At 36.4% G+C, this 16,000-nt stretch overlaps 3 protein-coding genes across 4 annotated transcripts; 2 read left to right on the top strand and 1 right to left on the bottom strand.

Moving 5' to 3' along the window:
• Positions 1-897: 897 nt before the first annotated feature.
• On the top strand, positions 898-3,974 carry LOC130716725 (probable protein phosphatase 2C 49). Its single transcript, XM_057566737.1, has 4 exons — positions 898-1,338; positions 2,050-2,247; positions 2,335-2,570; positions 3,157-3,974. The coding sequence occupies exons 1-4, from the start codon at positions 1,156-1,158 to the stop codon at positions 3,728-3,730; spliced, it is 1,191 nt and encodes a 396-aa protein (XP_057422720.1). The 5' UTR covers positions 898-1,155; the 3' UTR covers positions 3,731-3,974.
• A 110-nt stretch (positions 3,975-4,084) lies between these two features.
• LOC130716726 (uncharacterized) lies at positions 4,085-10,305 on the bottom strand. Its single transcript, XM_057566738.1, has 7 exons — positions 9,964-10,305; positions 9,612-9,711; positions 6,945-7,035; positions 6,791-6,848; positions 5,535-5,583; positions 4,642-4,689; positions 4,085-4,525 (listed from the first exon to the last, which is right to left on the bottom strand). The coding sequence occupies exons 1-7, from the start codon at positions 10,215-10,217 to the stop codon at positions 4,445-4,447; spliced, it is 681 nt and encodes a 226-aa protein (XP_057422721.1). The 5' UTR covers positions 10,218-10,305; the 3' UTR covers positions 4,085-4,444.
• A 1,961-nt stretch (positions 10,306-12,266) lies between these two features.
• LOC130720537 (uncharacterized) lies at positions 12,267-15,927 on the top strand. Of its 2 annotated transcripts, none has more exons than XM_057571188.1 (8): positions 12,267-12,716; positions 14,048-14,081; positions 14,215-14,451; positions 14,836-14,925; positions 15,027-15,092; positions 15,283-15,374; positions 15,475-15,522; positions 15,609-15,927. In XM_057571188.1, exons 1-8 carry the CDS (start codon positions 12,382-12,384, stop codon positions 15,724-15,726), a joined length of 1,020 nt encoding a protein of 339 aa, XP_057427171.1. In that variant the 5' UTR covers positions 12,267-12,381; the 3' UTR covers positions 15,727-15,927. The 2 variants fall into 2 exon arrangements, with proteins under 2 accessions (XP_057427171.1, XP_057427172.1); XM_057571189.1 differs by lacking the exon at positions 12,267-12,716 and adding an exon at positions 13,303-13,903.
• Positions 15,928-16,000: the final 73 nt, after the last annotated feature.

The following is a 16,000-nucleotide window of genomic DNA, read 5'->3' as shown; positions in this document are numbered from 1 at the left end:
AAACATGACAAAGTAAATAGAGTATTAAGTCCATATTACATTTCCAGAATGAAACTAGTTAGAACCTTGTGTTTGTACCATGTTTGCCTCTATAGAAATCTGCACCAGTTAGACCTCTCAACTCCGATACGTGAGGCTAAGAATATATCGGAAAAGTGACTCCAAACTATAAAAACAAATCTGAATATGATCATTCAAACGGACGATGAAATCATGACAATTCGTCTCATAAATGGCAGATCAAATTTGGGTTTCCCGAAGAAGCTTCAAGCCAAACTTTAGTTTCACAACTTTTCTATAAAGCAAGCCTCCCTCGTTGATTAGATGAGCTTGAAAACCCTGAACTCATTGCTCATTCAAAACTTTGAAAAAAAAAATTCTATTACCTTAAAAAGAGTGAAGATACACAAATACAATTAACTCTGTGAATCATTGGAAGAGACATGCATTTATTTCCCGAATGAATTGCAATATCTTTCGAATAAAAAAACAGCCAACCATAACATAGCCTAGTGATGCATCATCAACTGTGGTGGCCACGTATGAACCCAAAAAGCCGAATAAAAAACATGGTCGGCGGTAAGCGAACTTCCTATTCTACCCCTGTTCCAACTGTAACCAACCAAAAAGTCAAACCTGACAGCTCTATACCTGCAAGGGCATTTTCGTCCGTAGAGGGTATAACAACCCCTCTAACACGTCAAAGGTCACGCGTCAGCACGAATCCACTGTCACGTGTCAGTCAAGCAAACCCTCAACGCGTGCGGGACAAAAGCCTCTCAAGGAATCCTATGGTACTCAGAATCACACGTGTCCGTCACCCCAAACATCTTTACCGGTAGCCGCCGGTACCCACCAGAACCACCACTCTTATACGGCGTTGCACAGGTTTTTGATCACAAATCAAAATCATTTCAGCCATAGTAGAAACTGCGAGAAAATTCCCAAGAAAATTCGCAAGAAAACCCCACGAGAAAAGAATCAAGAATCAACAAGAACAACACACGTTGAAAATCGAATCTCTCCGGAATCTGTAGAACGTTGGATTTCAATTTCAATCAGTTATTGCAAGAGAAGAAGAAGAAGAAGTTGAAGAAGAAGAAGAAGAAGAAGAAGAAGAAGAAGAAGAAGAAGAAGAAGAAGAAGCAGAGAAAAATGGTGGCTGAAGCAGAAATCGTGTGTCAACAGAACATGGGTGTGTTGGATGTGAAGTTTTTTCCGAATAAAGGGAGCAATATTCACGAGATCGGTGATGCAGATGCCATCATCTCACCTCCGAGTTTTGACCGAGTTCGTCCTTCTGAACCAGTCTCCGCTGAGTTACTCACTTCACAAGATGTCAGTTTTCTCGGAACCCCTTTTCATGGTTTTGTGATTTTTCGCTTTTTGGGGGGTGTAGATGGTGATTGGGTCAAATGGGTATCTTTATATTCGCTTGTTTTGTGAAGAATTGTTTGATTTCCCTTTCTCAGTTCAAGGTCATAGTGGTAATAGAAAGAGTAGAAATGAAAACTTTTGGATCAGGAATCAGCTTTGTATCGTTGAACTTTGCTGAAGATACCTGAATTTTGTCAATTTCGTGATTATTGCTTTGTTACTTGTTTTATGATGATCCCAAATTCCTAATTGTTTGTTGGTAGCAGTGAGTAGTGAAATTTTCTGTGTCTTTCCCAAATTGAGTTTCTTTGTTGAGCTATATATGTGCTGGATGGATTTTGTAGTGGTTGGTTTGGTACCTAGAAGGATAAAATTGCTACTTGCCTTTGTAGGTTGTGAATCAATCAATCCCCTATGAATTTGGTAGTATTTTGCATTGAATTTTCAGAATTATGATGGTAATATGATTGTGCTTGTTGCCTTCTAGTTTGAGATTATGTGCAGTCGAAATTCCTTCCATTGTGACAGAAGAACATAAGGATAGAAATGTTTAGATATGAGCTCGTTATAAGCGAATCAACGCTTTGTGATTTAGGAGTTAGCAAAATAGTGTATCTAATAATTTGATATACTGTTTTTCATTTTCTGATTTGCATTGAATTATTTGTGTAGGATGCTAAGACTGCAGATGCAATCTCTGATGCTGCACTTGAATCTGCGGTTCTGCAATTTGTTCCCTGTATCCGTTCTGGTAGTTTTGCTGACATTGGGCCACGGAGATACATGGAAGATGAACATGTAAGGATAGATGATTTGTCTTCACATCTGGGATCACTGTACAACTTTCCCAACCCTAGTGCCTTTTATGGGGTAATCATCTTTAGTTCTTAACTCCTTGATCTCTTCATTTTGTTGAATCTTCATCTAAATTTAATCGAGCTTTGGCAAACCTCTTAGGTGTTTGATGGTCATGGAGGACCTGAAGCAGCAGCTTATATCAGAAAAAATGTTATTAAGTTCTTCTTTGAGGATGTCAGTTTTCCTCAGACTTCTGAAGTTGACAAGGTGTTTTTACAAGAGGTAGAAAATTCCCTCAGAAAGGCATTTCTTTTGGCTGACTCAGCTTTGGCTGATGATTGCAGTGTGAATACTTCATCAGGAACCACAGCCCTTACTGCTTTCATATTTGGAAGGTATATCCATACTTGCACTCATAATTCTCCTTTATCTGCAACATGGGTATTAGCTTACTAGCTTATATTTATCTACTTTCTTACTAGAGGTATAGAAAAATATGGGAAAATTAAGTCGAATCATTAAGAAGGATATTGATTTAAGTGGTCTTTTATTAGAAATGATTCACTATAAGTATTATTTATTGTTTGATTCATTTAGTGCATGTTTGGAAATCTTTCTATAATTGATTCAAAAGACAGAACCAATTTTGGAAGAAGCTAGCGTGTTTGGCAAAGATGGCTAAAATTACATATATACCATAATAGTGTGAAACATAAGTAAGAAATAGTTGCTTTTGGAACCTATAAGTGATTTTGTCGGGCCAAAATCAAAACCAAACGTATTGTGTGAGTAACTTTTAGCTGACGTATTGTGAGAGTTACTTTTTGCTTTCATAATTGATTTTGAGGAAAGAGAAGTTAATCTAAATATGGTATTAGTCAACTTCACTTAAATGGAGAAAAAGCTTTGGTTGTATTGGTATTTTGAGAGATACAACCTGTCTTATGTACCTGCTTTTGCTGATTTCTGCTATTCTTCCAGGCTCTTGATGGTGGCCAATGCTGGTGACTGCCGAGCAGTTCTCAGCCGCAAAGGAGAGGCCATTGACATGTCTGAAGATCACAGGCCTATTTATCCATCAGAGCGGAGGCGAGTTGAAGATTTGGGAGGCTACATAGAAGATGGATATCTCAATGGGGTTCTATCAGTTACTAGAGCACTAGGAGACTGGGACATGAAGCTACCAAAGGGTGCCCCCTCACCTTTGATTGCAGAACCCGAGTTCCGGCAAATGGTTCTAACAGAAGATGATGAATTCCTCATCATAGGATGCGACGGCATCTGGGATGTGATGTCAAGCCAGCATGCTGTTAGCCTTGTTCGCAAAGGCCTGAGGAGGCATGATGACCCAGAGAGGTGCGCGAGGGACCTGGTTATGGAGGCACTGCGACTGAACACATTTGACAACCTCACAGTGATAATTGTTTGCTTCTCTTCCCTTGACCACAGGGAATCAGAGCCATCCCCACCTCAACGGAAATTGAGATGCTGTAGTCTCTCTGCAGAGGCTCTTTGTAGCTTGAGAAGCTTGTTGGAAGGAGGTGCTAGCAACTGAGTCCGAGTGTATATACAGTTTACTTGGAATAATGTGTGCTGTTTTTGACTGCTCTAGTTTAGACATTGGAAAAAGCAGCCATCATTTTTTTTTCACGTGGTCGGTTGATGTACATAGCCCAGATTAGAGGATGGTGGCGGTGTAGATATGTATTGTTTTTGTATTATAGTCCATTTTTCTTTCCATTATGACCGCCATATTCATGTCACATTCTTGTGTGTCAATAAAATTTTCTTTGGCATAATCTTAGTTTTTGTATCACGTTATCAGCAATGGGTAAGGTGTATCAACATTTTTTGTATAGACATGAGTTTGATCTTAGGACTCATGGGAGCTTCTCAGGTCGAAGACAGCTTGACTAAAGGTAGGACCTTAAATATATAAATGTGAAAAGTACATACATTACCCAGGATACAGAAATAAAACTACGCTTTATGAGTTGCTGGTCCTCATGGTGAATCCAAAGCTACGCCACAAGGTTGCGATGCAGAAGATCTTCTGCATTTTTGGCAGCGACTGCATTTTTGGCAGCGATGATTGGGATAACCACGATGATGCAAACAACAGTTGAATGATAACTGTGCCCAAATTCTATACAAATTCAATCAATGTTTGGACATAGAGAATATCGCCATGAAAAATAATCATGTGTACTAATTTTTAGAACTGCAGTCCCGCTCTAAAATTCAGGACAATCATAATAAAATCTGTGATTTAGTAGCTCTTTGACTTTGCGAACTTAGCAAATCTTTCCAAACCATTTCGAAGTAAACCTTCAAGAAAAGGTTGCAGTGCCTGCAAATGATGATGAAGGGTAGAGAACGTCAAGGGTAAATGAAGATTGGAAATTCATATACAGTTTTTGTAAGTTACAAAAAAATTCAGCTTTTATTCAAGGTTAGATTACGTACCGATGCAACTGGAGCTAAAAGTTGAGGAACCTCATATGAGACTGTCAGCTGTAACAGACAAAAAAGCAGTGGTTAGTTATTACTTTCAACTTTTCCTATTTCTTTGTGTCATCACTTTCAAACTTTCCTCATTCTTTGTTAAAAGGTGAAAACGTGGAAAGAATGTGGATGTGACTTATAGGACAAGTTATTGTAAGTATGCATACATGTGGTGCCCTACCTAGCTGTTATGCACTGAACCGATAGGTTTGGGCAATTAGTTGAACTGATAGGTTCATGCACTAATAGGTTCATGCAGCTAGTAAAGGGATGGCAACAAGTCGGGTCGGGCTTGAGTTTTGCTTATCCCAAACCCAAACCCAAACTCTCATATAAACCCAAACCCGTTGTAGCCCTCAAATTCACGTCATAACCTAAATTAATGTATAAATCTTTTTGCAAAACAAAATGCAACTTGTATTATTTTGTTGTGAAAAAGCATTTTATATCTTTTTTGTCAAAAAATATGATACCTTAATGTTCAAATTTGATCAGATTGTTAACAAATTAAGTTGTTAACATGATATGTAAGAGTAGTTTTGCAATTTTATATATAATGTTCGGGTTCGGGTGCGGGTTTCACCAATACCAAACCCAAACCCAAACCCAATCATATCGGGTTTTACCCGTAAAATCGGGTTTGGGTTCGGGCGGACCCACGGGTTCGGGTTCCGTTGCCATCCCTACTTTGACAAACAGTACATTTTTGGGATTTACAATTGAAATTGGCTCACCCAATTTTTTTCATAAATATGCAATCAAAGTATGTTGACAAAAGTTCTATATGAAAGATTAAATTTCATAAAATAATTTCATATTGGTAAGACATGTAAAAAACGTGGGAATGGCCTTACTTCTACTATGCATGATGAAGGACCTTTTGGATAGAATCGTACTGCACCTCTGCACATGAGAAATCAAGCAATTAAATGTCTTTAAAGTAAAGAGTATCCATGATTATAAGTCATAATGATTGTTTTAATGATAAATGGAGATTAGACTAACGGTAGTGCTAAACATGGTCATGCATCGTGTGTTTTATAGCCACTAGATGGCTTGAACAAGATACAACCAGGAATCCTTTAATCATGATTAAAACATTGCATTTGACAACATTGTGAGCCAGTCAACTAACTGTTAGTAAAGGCTCAGGCGAAAACAATACCATCCTAGTTCATAAATGTATCTATTGTCAATGCAGAAACATAACATGCCAGAGACAGATAAAGGAAAATGCTGACCTGATTACAACCTACTTATAGCATTTCACTTCTATAAAGTTAAATAAAGAGATTATGAAGTATATATACCATAAAATCCACAAGTTTCAGGTCAGACTCTAGGGATTGAAACCTGAAAATACTTATTCATTAGGCATAAAAGCTGGATGTTGGCTTTCCCGACCAGCTAATTATAGCTAGAAGTACCTGTTAAGGCCTGCAGTGTTTAATTCCTGGGATAAACATCAGAGTAAGACACTTCTAATGACCTTCGTTGCCGAATTTCGCAGATAAATACTGAATCTTAGGCGGCTGAATAACGCTGGGGCATCAATTCGAGGAAGGATTTTTCCTCCCTCCTTTCTTTAGTACTCTTATATAAGTTTTATAGCATAAATTCTACATTATATGGTATATTCAGCACGTTAAGCAGTAGTAAGTGTTACTTAATACTGTGTTTGAGAGGTGAAACAAAATAAAGGGCAGGCATGACAATAACACTATAAATGTATCATGTATGTATGAATGTCTAAATTTATTTTTAATTCTTCTCCTTTCTTTTCATCCTCTTTTTGTTTGCCAACCAAAGGTTAATGGCACAAATAAGATTATGTTGGTTCTTTTATTTTTTAAATGACTTCAGCAAATCATCAAGTATTTCAAGATCACCTCTGGTCCAAAATTTTATGGTTAATCATTGCTAAGCCAAACTACAATAGCGCCTGGACTGTTCAAAATAATATATAGAAGAGTCCATAAAGAAATGCATATCTGAACTTTCTTCACAGTTCTTAATTCAAATGTCCCCACACTGATGAACTGCTGAAATTTCAATAGAAAGGGCATGAAGAACACTACATTCACTTCTAAAAAATGTCCTTGTCAGTTACCTGTTTGGAAGACCTTCCAGAGATCGCCAGTGGATTTTCTGATTTGGAATGGGCTGCAAGAAGGTGATCTAACATGAATAAAAAATACCAATAGTAAAGAGCATTTATTGTAGAGAAGTTGTATAATGTAGAAGGTAGGAGATCTTTTCCTGCATATTACGAGCAAGCCAAGAGAATTCAATATCCTGACCGAATGCCTTGTACTTCAAGGACCATCTTGACAGGTCAGGTTTGTCGGGCAATATCTGTAGAACAGATCCAACATTAGCATACATAAATATTTTTGTTTTGTATTTTTCATTTTATGATTACAACAATAACAATAACCAAGACTTACCCACTAAGTGATGTTGATTACTTGGATCCAATGATGTCATAAATCTTTGTCATGAATTAAATCCAAATATAAATTATTTACTTCTAATCTCTCCTAATGGTTTTGCCAATAATGTTTTATGGTCTACCTCTAGCTATAGGACTATCCTCCATTTGATGAACTCACCTAACTGCTGCATCTATGGACATTACATGCCCAAACCAGGGTTATCAATCCTGGATAGCGGCCCCAAAAATGCTAGTGGGATAGTGTATAGCAATATTGCAGCTATTTTTTTTTATATAGATTAAACTATTTACTATATAAATGCTCAAACACTACAGAATTACTCAAAATATAGAAAAAGAGAGCAAAAAAAGAAGAGAAGAGGACCAGGAGAGAACAAGATAAACATGCGCGGGGGGGGGGGGGGGGACAGTGAGGTAAAAGGGAAAACAGAGTAATGAGTTGCTAGAAAACAGGATATTATTCCAAAAATACCAGGCTATGGCTGGAAAGTCACCAGAGAGTAATAGGTCACACGGTAACAGGTTGGAAAATGCAATGTGAGGGACAAAGTGCAAGGGTTAGTAAGAGAACACCATATCGTGGCCGGAAAGTCACCGGAGAGCAATGTTTCTTGACATATATTTCAGCATTCTGGTGCAAAGCACGCGAAGTATTGGGATTTTCATCACTTTAGCAGCCACGACGATCGGGACACTGAAACAGAATGCGATGAAGTTAACTGAAGTGGTCACCAACCATCAGCCCGTGACCCCACAGGTGACCATGAGCCTGTGATGCCACACAAACAATACAATAGTGCCACTTTTGTGCACTATTGACAACCCTAGCCCCAACAACCTATGACGAAATCTACCATCTTTTCTACCGTAAGAGCTACTCCAATTTTCTCTCTAATAATTGTATTTCTAATTCTACCTTGTCTAGTTTATCAACTCATCCATCATAAAATTCACATTTTTGCAACGCTGAGCTGGGTTTCTTTTCTAGTTGATTCTTTACCACACAATGTTTAGTCTCAAACAACATTGCAAGTCTTATGGTTGTACTGACAAAAAAATTCTTTAAACTCGAGTGGCACTTTTCTATCTCATATTACACCCGCATCATTCCTCAATTTCATTCACCCTGCTTGGAACCTATGGTTAAAATCACCTTCTATCTCAGTATCATTTTGTATAATGAACTCAAGGGGTTTAAAATATGAGACTTACGGTATTATATGTTCTCCAATTTTCACCTCTAAGTTGGGATAAGTGCATCTCTTGCTAAAGTTGCATTCCAGATACTTTATTTTTCTGCTACTTAAGCAAAACTTGTGTGTTTCCAAGACTTGCCCCCGTATCTTAATTTTTATTTATTTCTTCGCTTGACTCTCAAATTTGCAATACATATGGCACCTTCTCTTGTACATGTTCAGTAAGAACATCTAAAACTAAAATGAAATGATAAGCGCTCAAAGTTGACCCTTGGTGCATGTTCTAGGGAAATCTTCCATATTCACCCATTGTTTTTTCTCATTAGTTGTTGCCTCAATGGTCTCTCATACATATCTTTGATTCTTTTGATGTAAATAATCCAAACTCCTTTTCCTCAAGAGGCTTCTAGAGAACCTCTTTTGGTACTCTATCATATGCGTTCACCAAATCAATTTAAACCATGTATAAGTCTTTGCGATATCTCCAATATCTCTCCATCAACCTACGTAGCAAGTATATAGCTTCCATCATCTATCCCCCCAATATAAAGCAAAATTGATTTTCCATGGTGAATCTTGTTTAAATCTTTGCTCGATTACCCTCTCCCAAAACCTCTTAGTATGACTCATGAGTTCAATACTTCTATAAGTTGAATAGTTTTGTATATAACCTTTATCATAAAAAAAATGGGATTAAAGTATTTCTCCTTTATTTATTTGGCATGCTGTTTTGACTTCAAAATCTTATCAAATAACTTTGTAACCTAGCCTCTTGCATACCTCAACAGGTATATCATCTGTTCCAACTACCTTCCCAGCAGTCATCCTCTTCAACTCTTCTTTTACCTCATACTCTTGGATTCTTTGATTGCAGCAGTAATTTTGATCCTCCACTTTAGTTGTAAGTCTACCAGAGTTCAAGGTATAATTATGTTCTTCATTAAAAAGTGTATGGAAATAGCTCTTCCACAGTTTCACCTTCCTTGACGTCTTGTTCACTTTATAATTATTTGAATGAAAAATTGCAGATTTCAACATTTGGATCCAAAGCTAGAATTTAATTGTATTTCCTCTCGTCTTATCAACACAACTCAAACAAACAAGCTAAAATGTTTGATTTAGCAAAAGGAAACCAAGCAAAAACAATATCTTCTCTGTAACACTTAGCAGACAATAATTTCCAATTCTGAAAGCCCTTTCAAAAACACAGGGACATGTCATAAGCAACATACACAACTCAAACATTGGCTAATTTGAATTGATAGGGAAAGCAAGCGCACCTTAACAGTGGAAATAAAGGGCATCCATTCTGGAATGGCTTCACGATCAGAATAACAAGCATAGGCAACAGAGATGGGCACATCAACCTCCATCTTGACCCTGCAGTTGGCAATAATATTCTCTTTTCATTGAAAAATGCACAATTTCAATAAAAAGACATTGTCGTCTAACATAGAAATGTGCAAAATGACAACACAATTCAACCTAAAACCTGCTACCACAAGATAAACTACATAAAAATGAAATTAATTCACATGAAATTGTACCATGGTGAGAAATAATTGGAAAATTGATTGGAAAAATTAGAAAAAAGAGTAATAAGCTAGTGAGAAGTGAAGAGAAAGGAGATACGTGGAATCCTGCCACTCCATGACGGGGGAAAAGCGCTTGAAAGTTGGGAATCGCTTCGATGAAGAAGAAGAGCAGTGACGGAGCTTGAAGAAGAGGTGGTTGGAAGACAGTGGAGTTGCGAGGATGCTTCTGGGACTGGAAGTGAAATTGGCGCGAAATGTGGTTCTGGTTGGAGACGAAGATGAAGCTGTTGTTGAAATGGAGCTGATGATCATAGTTGCAGTTGCAGTTGCAGTTGCAGTTGCAGAAGACATGGTCAAGAGTCGAATGAATCTTCAGTTGAGAGTTCAGAGACACACTTGCACACTCGTCTTGTCATGTGAAACTGTGATTATTGTGAATCATATAATAATAATCCACGTGCTGCGATCATGGATGCTTGTTTTCCATCATAATTCATTTTTCATTCATCCACTTAATAGTCCACTCAATTTATTTTTAATTGCTAATCGTTAAATTCAATCTTGGGCTTTTTTTGGTCAATGACCTTGGGCTTTGTAAATTGCTAAAAATACTATATGGCCGAACCAAAGTTTAGTAGAATTGTTTTATAGACCAAAAAGAAAAGAAAAGAGCTTTGCATTAATGATGATAATTAATTATCTTTATATTGTTTTTTTTATGCTTACAACCAAAGAGAAAACAACTACTGTCTAACAACTACATACCCCATGGAGTCAGCAAGGAGCAAACCCTCCATCCCAGGCAGAGGAGCTGGAAGAAGGAGGAAGCTTGTCTCTTGGCGAGCACCTGCTTTGGCGACAAAATCAACACATAATTTTAAAAGTGAGTTTTTTTTTTTTGAAAAATAAAGCTGAAACGAACACTCTCTAAATTTTTATCGCAATTATGACCCAAGTGTTCCAAAAGTCCAAGATCTAACCAATAGTGCGACTCCTGATGATCGAACAATGAACCTAGAGTTCAAACAACAAATTTTAATCACAACGATCGAAGCTTATTGATCATGTAATAAGGCCCCGTTTGGAAAAACAGCTTAATTAAGCACTTATGGTCATAAGCGCTTATGACATAAGCGCTTATTCATAAGCTATTTTTAAAAATTTATTGAAATAAATTAAAAATAAGTTGTATATAAGCATAAGCTGTTTTTCATAAGCTATCCTGAGTAGCTTATGAAAATAAGCTGAAAATAGCTTATGGCAGGTCATAAGCTGTTTGCATAAGCCCTCCCAAACACTGGCATAAGAGCTTATGCTGTCAGATAAGCTCAAATAAGCTCTTCCAAACTGGGCCTAACTCATGTATGATGAAACACTAACCGCTCATGACTGCAATAAAGGAAAGAATGCACAAACGTCATAATGACACCGAGATGAAAACAATATATTCAATGAAATTGAATATCACACCCGTAACCGCTCGTGACTGCAATAAAGGAAAGAATGCACAAACGTCACCATGACACCGAGATGAAAACAATATATTCAATGAAATTGAATATCACACCCGTAACCGCTCGTGACTGCAATAAAGGAAAGAATACACAAACGTCACCATGACGCCGAGATGAAACAATACATTCAATGAAATTGAATATCACACTCTTAAAAGTCAAAAAGATGACGAAATCCAACGACCGAAATTGATCTGAAGATTATCTTTATATTGTTAATTATATTGATTATTACTTTAAAAAATTCTCATATATAAAATTAAAATATTAAATATTAAATAATGCAAATATTAATTAGTCCGTATCTTTTACTTAATTCAATAGTATTAAAAAAATAGTTAAAATTAGTTAGTAGCAATAAATTTATTGTTTTTTAATATTTTTTTTAAAGTACCCTCGTTTAAAATAAGCTCTCCATATTAATGTTCTACTATCTCTAAATGATATTAGTGGCCTTGGAAATAAAATAAAATTTTGTATAAGTATTTTTTTTACAAGAGGAAAACACAATTTTGTAAAGCAAGAAAATTCTTTTAATGTTAACTATTGAATATAAGGGTAAACATGAAAAAAAATACTTTCATAGATATTGTAAAGTGTATTTTGGGAAAAAAAACCAACTTTGTTTCTTTGATATACTTAGAGAATTATAGATGCACGTAAAATTAAGTTTTCCTTGTATCAATTGCCTCTTCTAGTAACTAAAATTGAATTTTTCAGAAGAAAATCTCCAACCCCTTTTTGGCTTTTTCTGTAACTTACTCTCTAGTAAGTAGCATCCTGTTTTCAAACTCAAGGAAAGTTCAATAACCTGACAGTCAAACTCAAAGTTCCAAACTACCAGTCCCCTAGCTATGAAATTTATTATTAGAAAACGCATCCCTCACTAGAAGTGGATAACCAAAGCAACTTCCAGACCTTTGTCTACTTCACACTCTTTGTTGAGTTGCCAAAAAGTTACCACTATCTAGTGTTTAGAGGTTGAATAAGCAACAGCAGTCATGGGATTGGGGGTTGAGTGGTACGATTTAGTGTGTTTTGGCATTGTTGGTGTGGCCTTTTTAGTAGCCTTATGGGTGCTATGGAACCACGCAAGGTCACGAAAGGAACTTGGTATCTTGGATGAGAGGCTACTGCTGGAGAATGGAGTGGCCTTGAATGTGGTTCCCAGAGCCACAGGTCAGGTGAGCTCCTATCAGCTATGGACTAGTTGTTGGCGAGGCGTGCACCCTCTGTGGCTCTTGGCTACTCGTTTCTCTACCTTTGTCATTATGGCCATGTTCTTAGCACTGGATGTTCATGAGTACGATCCAAGCATTTTTTTCTACTACACAGAGTATGTTCTTTCTTTCCTTCCAATTTGGACATTCTAATTGACCAATTTCTAATTGCAACTCTCTTCATGTAAGGATGCCTGAAATATATTCTTAGCAATCTAACAAATATATATAAGATTTGGGCATGTATATTTGGATGTCTAACAAAGTAAAATAAAATGAAATAAGGTGTTGGAGTTGATAGAAAGATGTCAATCTATCAAGGTAGAATCTAGACTTAAAGCTAAGTGCACGGTTTATGCATATTGTACCTGACTACTTGTTGGTTCACGTTTAGCACATGGATTCTGTGGAGATTTTAGGCTAAAATATGACATTGAATAATACCATTTTAAGGTTAGAAAGATACTCAGACACCCAAACAATGTTGACACTTTATATTTTTCTCTATATCTCTCTTTTTATCAAATTTAATTATTATATATTACATTCATTAGTCATCTTTATTCTTTTTATTTCTCACTCTGAACGTCTTCATTATGCGGATGTTTAGTGCATCATTTTCTTTTAAACTTATGGTGAAACCCTTAAAATTTACACATAATTTAAATAACTTCTTTTTCTAAGAAGAAATTGATTGGGAATTTGAGATAGAACTATAATATTTCTCTTGCTTTCCTATCACATCACACATCCAGAATGAGTTTGAACATAATTTTCCATTTCAATCATAGAAAAAGTTATCTTCGGTCAACGGTTCATGCTCTTGTTCTGCCTTCCATCTTTGTGTTTCAGCAGGCCCTCCCTTTAGCCTCTAGCACCATGATCTATCTTCAAACTTTGTCTCGTCTTCCACATTTCCAGCTCCACCAACTCAGACCCTTCACGTATCTTCATTAATCCCACCACCAATTTCATCTGTACCAATACTGAGATATCTCCAAAGCCTTTGACTTGATTCACAAATGTCAGATAGTGAAGAAGATGAAGGCTTTAGGTACTGGTTTCGATGGCAAGTGCCTATCTGTGCTTTGATGCTTCTTGTTTCTGCCACAACAGCTTTGATGCACATTACAAAGACCAAACCAGGTCCCTTGAGTTACAATCACCTCTGGATTCCAAGCTGGAGAAATCTCAATCCTCTGTGGCTCCTCGCATACAGAGCTTTAGCTTTCCTCTGCTTGGTTCGCATTCATTTTGATAGCATTACCTTGGATGGAGCTTTTTCTTTCTATTTTTATACTCAGTAAGATTATTATATTTATTCACTGTGTAATCCTGTTTAGCATGCCAATTATGATCACCACTATGTAATTTAAAATTCAAATATTTGTTGGCACTTTGCATGATTATTCTTGTTCCCATTTAATCTTACTGCATTTATTTGCAGGTGGACTTTCACTTTAGTTATGGTCTATTTTGCGGTAAGTCATGCAAGTGTTCTATGAGAATTGGGAGTTATGACATTTTGTCCATTGGAAGTGCAATATATGAATGTTCTTATTTATCTAATTAGCTTCTACATAGCACTTGTTTTGTGTTGTTTTTTGAGAGCAGCTTGGGACAATAGTATCTGCACACGGATGTTGGCAGCTCTTGAAGAAACCGCCGCTAGAAAATGGGGAAATGGATGAGTTTCTGAGAAGGGGTTTGGAAGATAGCATGTCTACAAACTCTAATGGCTATAAAGAGAAAGAAATTAAAGGTTCAATCATGTTGCAAAACAGATATGTTGCAGAAGAGTTTAACCAAATAGCAGGGTTCTGGGGTTACCTAATGCAAATTACCTATCAGGTTGGTCAAATCCTCATTGCTTAGAATATAAGTTTCATCCAGACAATTATGATGAAAATTGCTATTTGATTATTTGTATTGTTCTAGCTGGTATCAACTGATATCCACATTAAAATATGCCATGAGCAGTACCTGGATTTAGCTCTCTTAAGTGAAAGGAAAAGTAAGCCATTACAAAATCAACATTTGAGATACTAATCATTTAGCTCTCATATGTGTTAGGATACGTTTTATGCATTTTGGTTTAGTTTATACAATCAATAAAAATTCAAATCAACCAAACTTCATTATTTTTTTTAACTTCTTCCTTTGTTTGTTTGAGTATTTGCTATCTAATTTGTCATCACCAGTACTCCGGTTGAACTGATATTCTGTATATGACAGACTAGTGCAGGGGCTGTCATCTTAACAGATATAGTGTTTTGGGGTGTTATTGTCCCATTCTTGTCCATTTCTCGTTTCAAGCTAAACATGGTGAGTACAACTCTTTTATTTGGGACAATCACTAATTGATCTTTTGAAATTGGAAGTAACAATGCTACTTGAATTGGTTTTTCTTGGTGTGCACTTTGCAGTTAATGGGATGCATGCATACCTTGAATGCAGTTTTCCTTCTTTTGGATACAGCTTTAAACAATCTTGTAAGTAACAGACACTTAGAGTGAAATAAAACTAAGCAATGAGTTAGTTCATGAATGAGAATCCGTCTATAATTGATTTTAAAGTCAAAATCGATTCTAGGGAGAAATTTCCATTAGTAGCTTCTGATTGTTAGAACTGATTTTGAGAAAATATAAGCTGATGATTTCAACTTGTCGCATACTTTTTCAGCCATTTCCTTGGTTTAGATTCGCATATTTTGTGCTCTGGAGCTGTGCCTATGTAATTTTCCAATGGATCATTCACGCCTGTGGTTTCACATGGTAAGATTTAACAGTATTTTCATATTCTTAGCATTATCAGCTAAGCTAAAATCTTTTTTAATCATTCATTTTGAAGATATCTTCTTGCTCTAATTAACAGGTGGCCTTACCCATTTCTTGAGCTGAATACCCCTTGGGCTCCACTATGGTAATGTAACACTACAATTTGTCATATCTTCTTCAACTTTCTTTCTACTCTAAAAACTTGTTTTCACAAATTCATCTGGTCTACAGGTATTTCTCGTTGGCCGTGGTTCACTTTCCCTGCTACGGCTTGTACTCATTGATAGTGAAAGCCAAAATTATGATTCTTCCTAGACTCTTCCCTCATTCATTCTTGAAGTCATATTAGCTTGGTTGTAAATTGTCATCTCAAATAGCAGGAACTTTGGAAAACAGAAATTTGGAGTCTCTCATTGTTTTTTCCCCTAAAAGGGTTCTTTCAAATGCTTGCAATCAGACCAGTAACTTTGGATGATTTGTACAGCATGTTTGAGACACTTTTTTGTTGTTGAATTATTTGAAAAGTTCCAACATACTTTAAACAGACAAACTCACTACTTCTTTCACATTTATTTCATTACAAGAGATTACACATTTACAATTGAATTGCTGAAGAGCATGAT

Source organism: Lotus japonicus, chromosome 5 (assembly GCF_012489685.1).
Source record: "Lotus japonicus ecotype B-129 chromosome 5, LjGifu_v1.2".
NCBI classification, from domain to species: Eukaryota; Viridiplantae; Streptophyta; class Magnoliopsida; order Fabales; family Fabaceae; genus Lotus; species Lotus japonicus.
The sequence above is the reverse complement of the archived record's forward strand: the minus strand, read 5'-3'. Positions and strand labels throughout refer to the sequence as shown.

What these genes read in the sequence shown, in the direction of transcription:
- LOC130720537 (XM_057571188.1), top strand. Translation starts at nt 12,382, where the DNA reads ATGGGATTGGGGGTTGAGTGGTACGATTTAGTGTGTTTTGGCATTGTT. An exon ending in TAGTTATGGTCTATTTTGCG is followed by an intron (nt 14,082 to 14,214) that starts GTAAGTCATGCA and finishes TTTTGAGAGCAG; the next exon opens with CTTGGGACAATAGTATCTGC. An exon ending in ACCCCTTGGGCTCCACTATG is followed by an intron (nt 15,523 to 15,608) that starts GTAATGTAACAC and finishes TCTGGTCTACAG; the next exon opens with GTATTTCTCGTTGGCCGTGG.
- LOC130716725 (XM_057566737.1), top strand. Translation starts at nt 1,156, where the DNA reads ATGGTGGCTGAAGCAGAAATCGTGTGTCAACAGAACATGGGTGTGTTG. An exon ending in AGTTACTCACTTCACAAGAT is followed by an intron (nt 1,339 to 2,049) that starts GTCAGTTTTCTC and finishes TTATTTGTGTAG; the next exon opens with GATGCTAAGACTGCAGATGC. An exon ending in ACTGCTTTCATATTTGGAAG is followed by an intron (nt 2,571 to 3,156) that starts GTATATCCATAC and finishes CTATTCTTCCAG; the next exon opens with GCTCTTGATGGTGGCCAATG.
- LOC130716726 (XM_057566738.1), bottom strand. Translation starts at nt 10,217, where the DNA reads ATGTCTTCTGCAACTGCAACTGCAACTGCAACTGCAACTATGATCATC. An exon ending in ATGGAGTGGCAGGATTCCAC is followed by an intron (nt 9,712 to 9,963) that starts GTATCTCCTTTC and finishes TGCCAACTGCAG; the next exon opens with GGTCAAGATGGAGGTTGATG. An exon ending in TTTTAGCTCCAGTTGCATCG is followed by an intron (nt 4,526 to 4,641) that starts GTACGTAATCTA and finishes CATCATTTGCAG; the next exon opens with GCACTGCAACCTTTTCTTGA.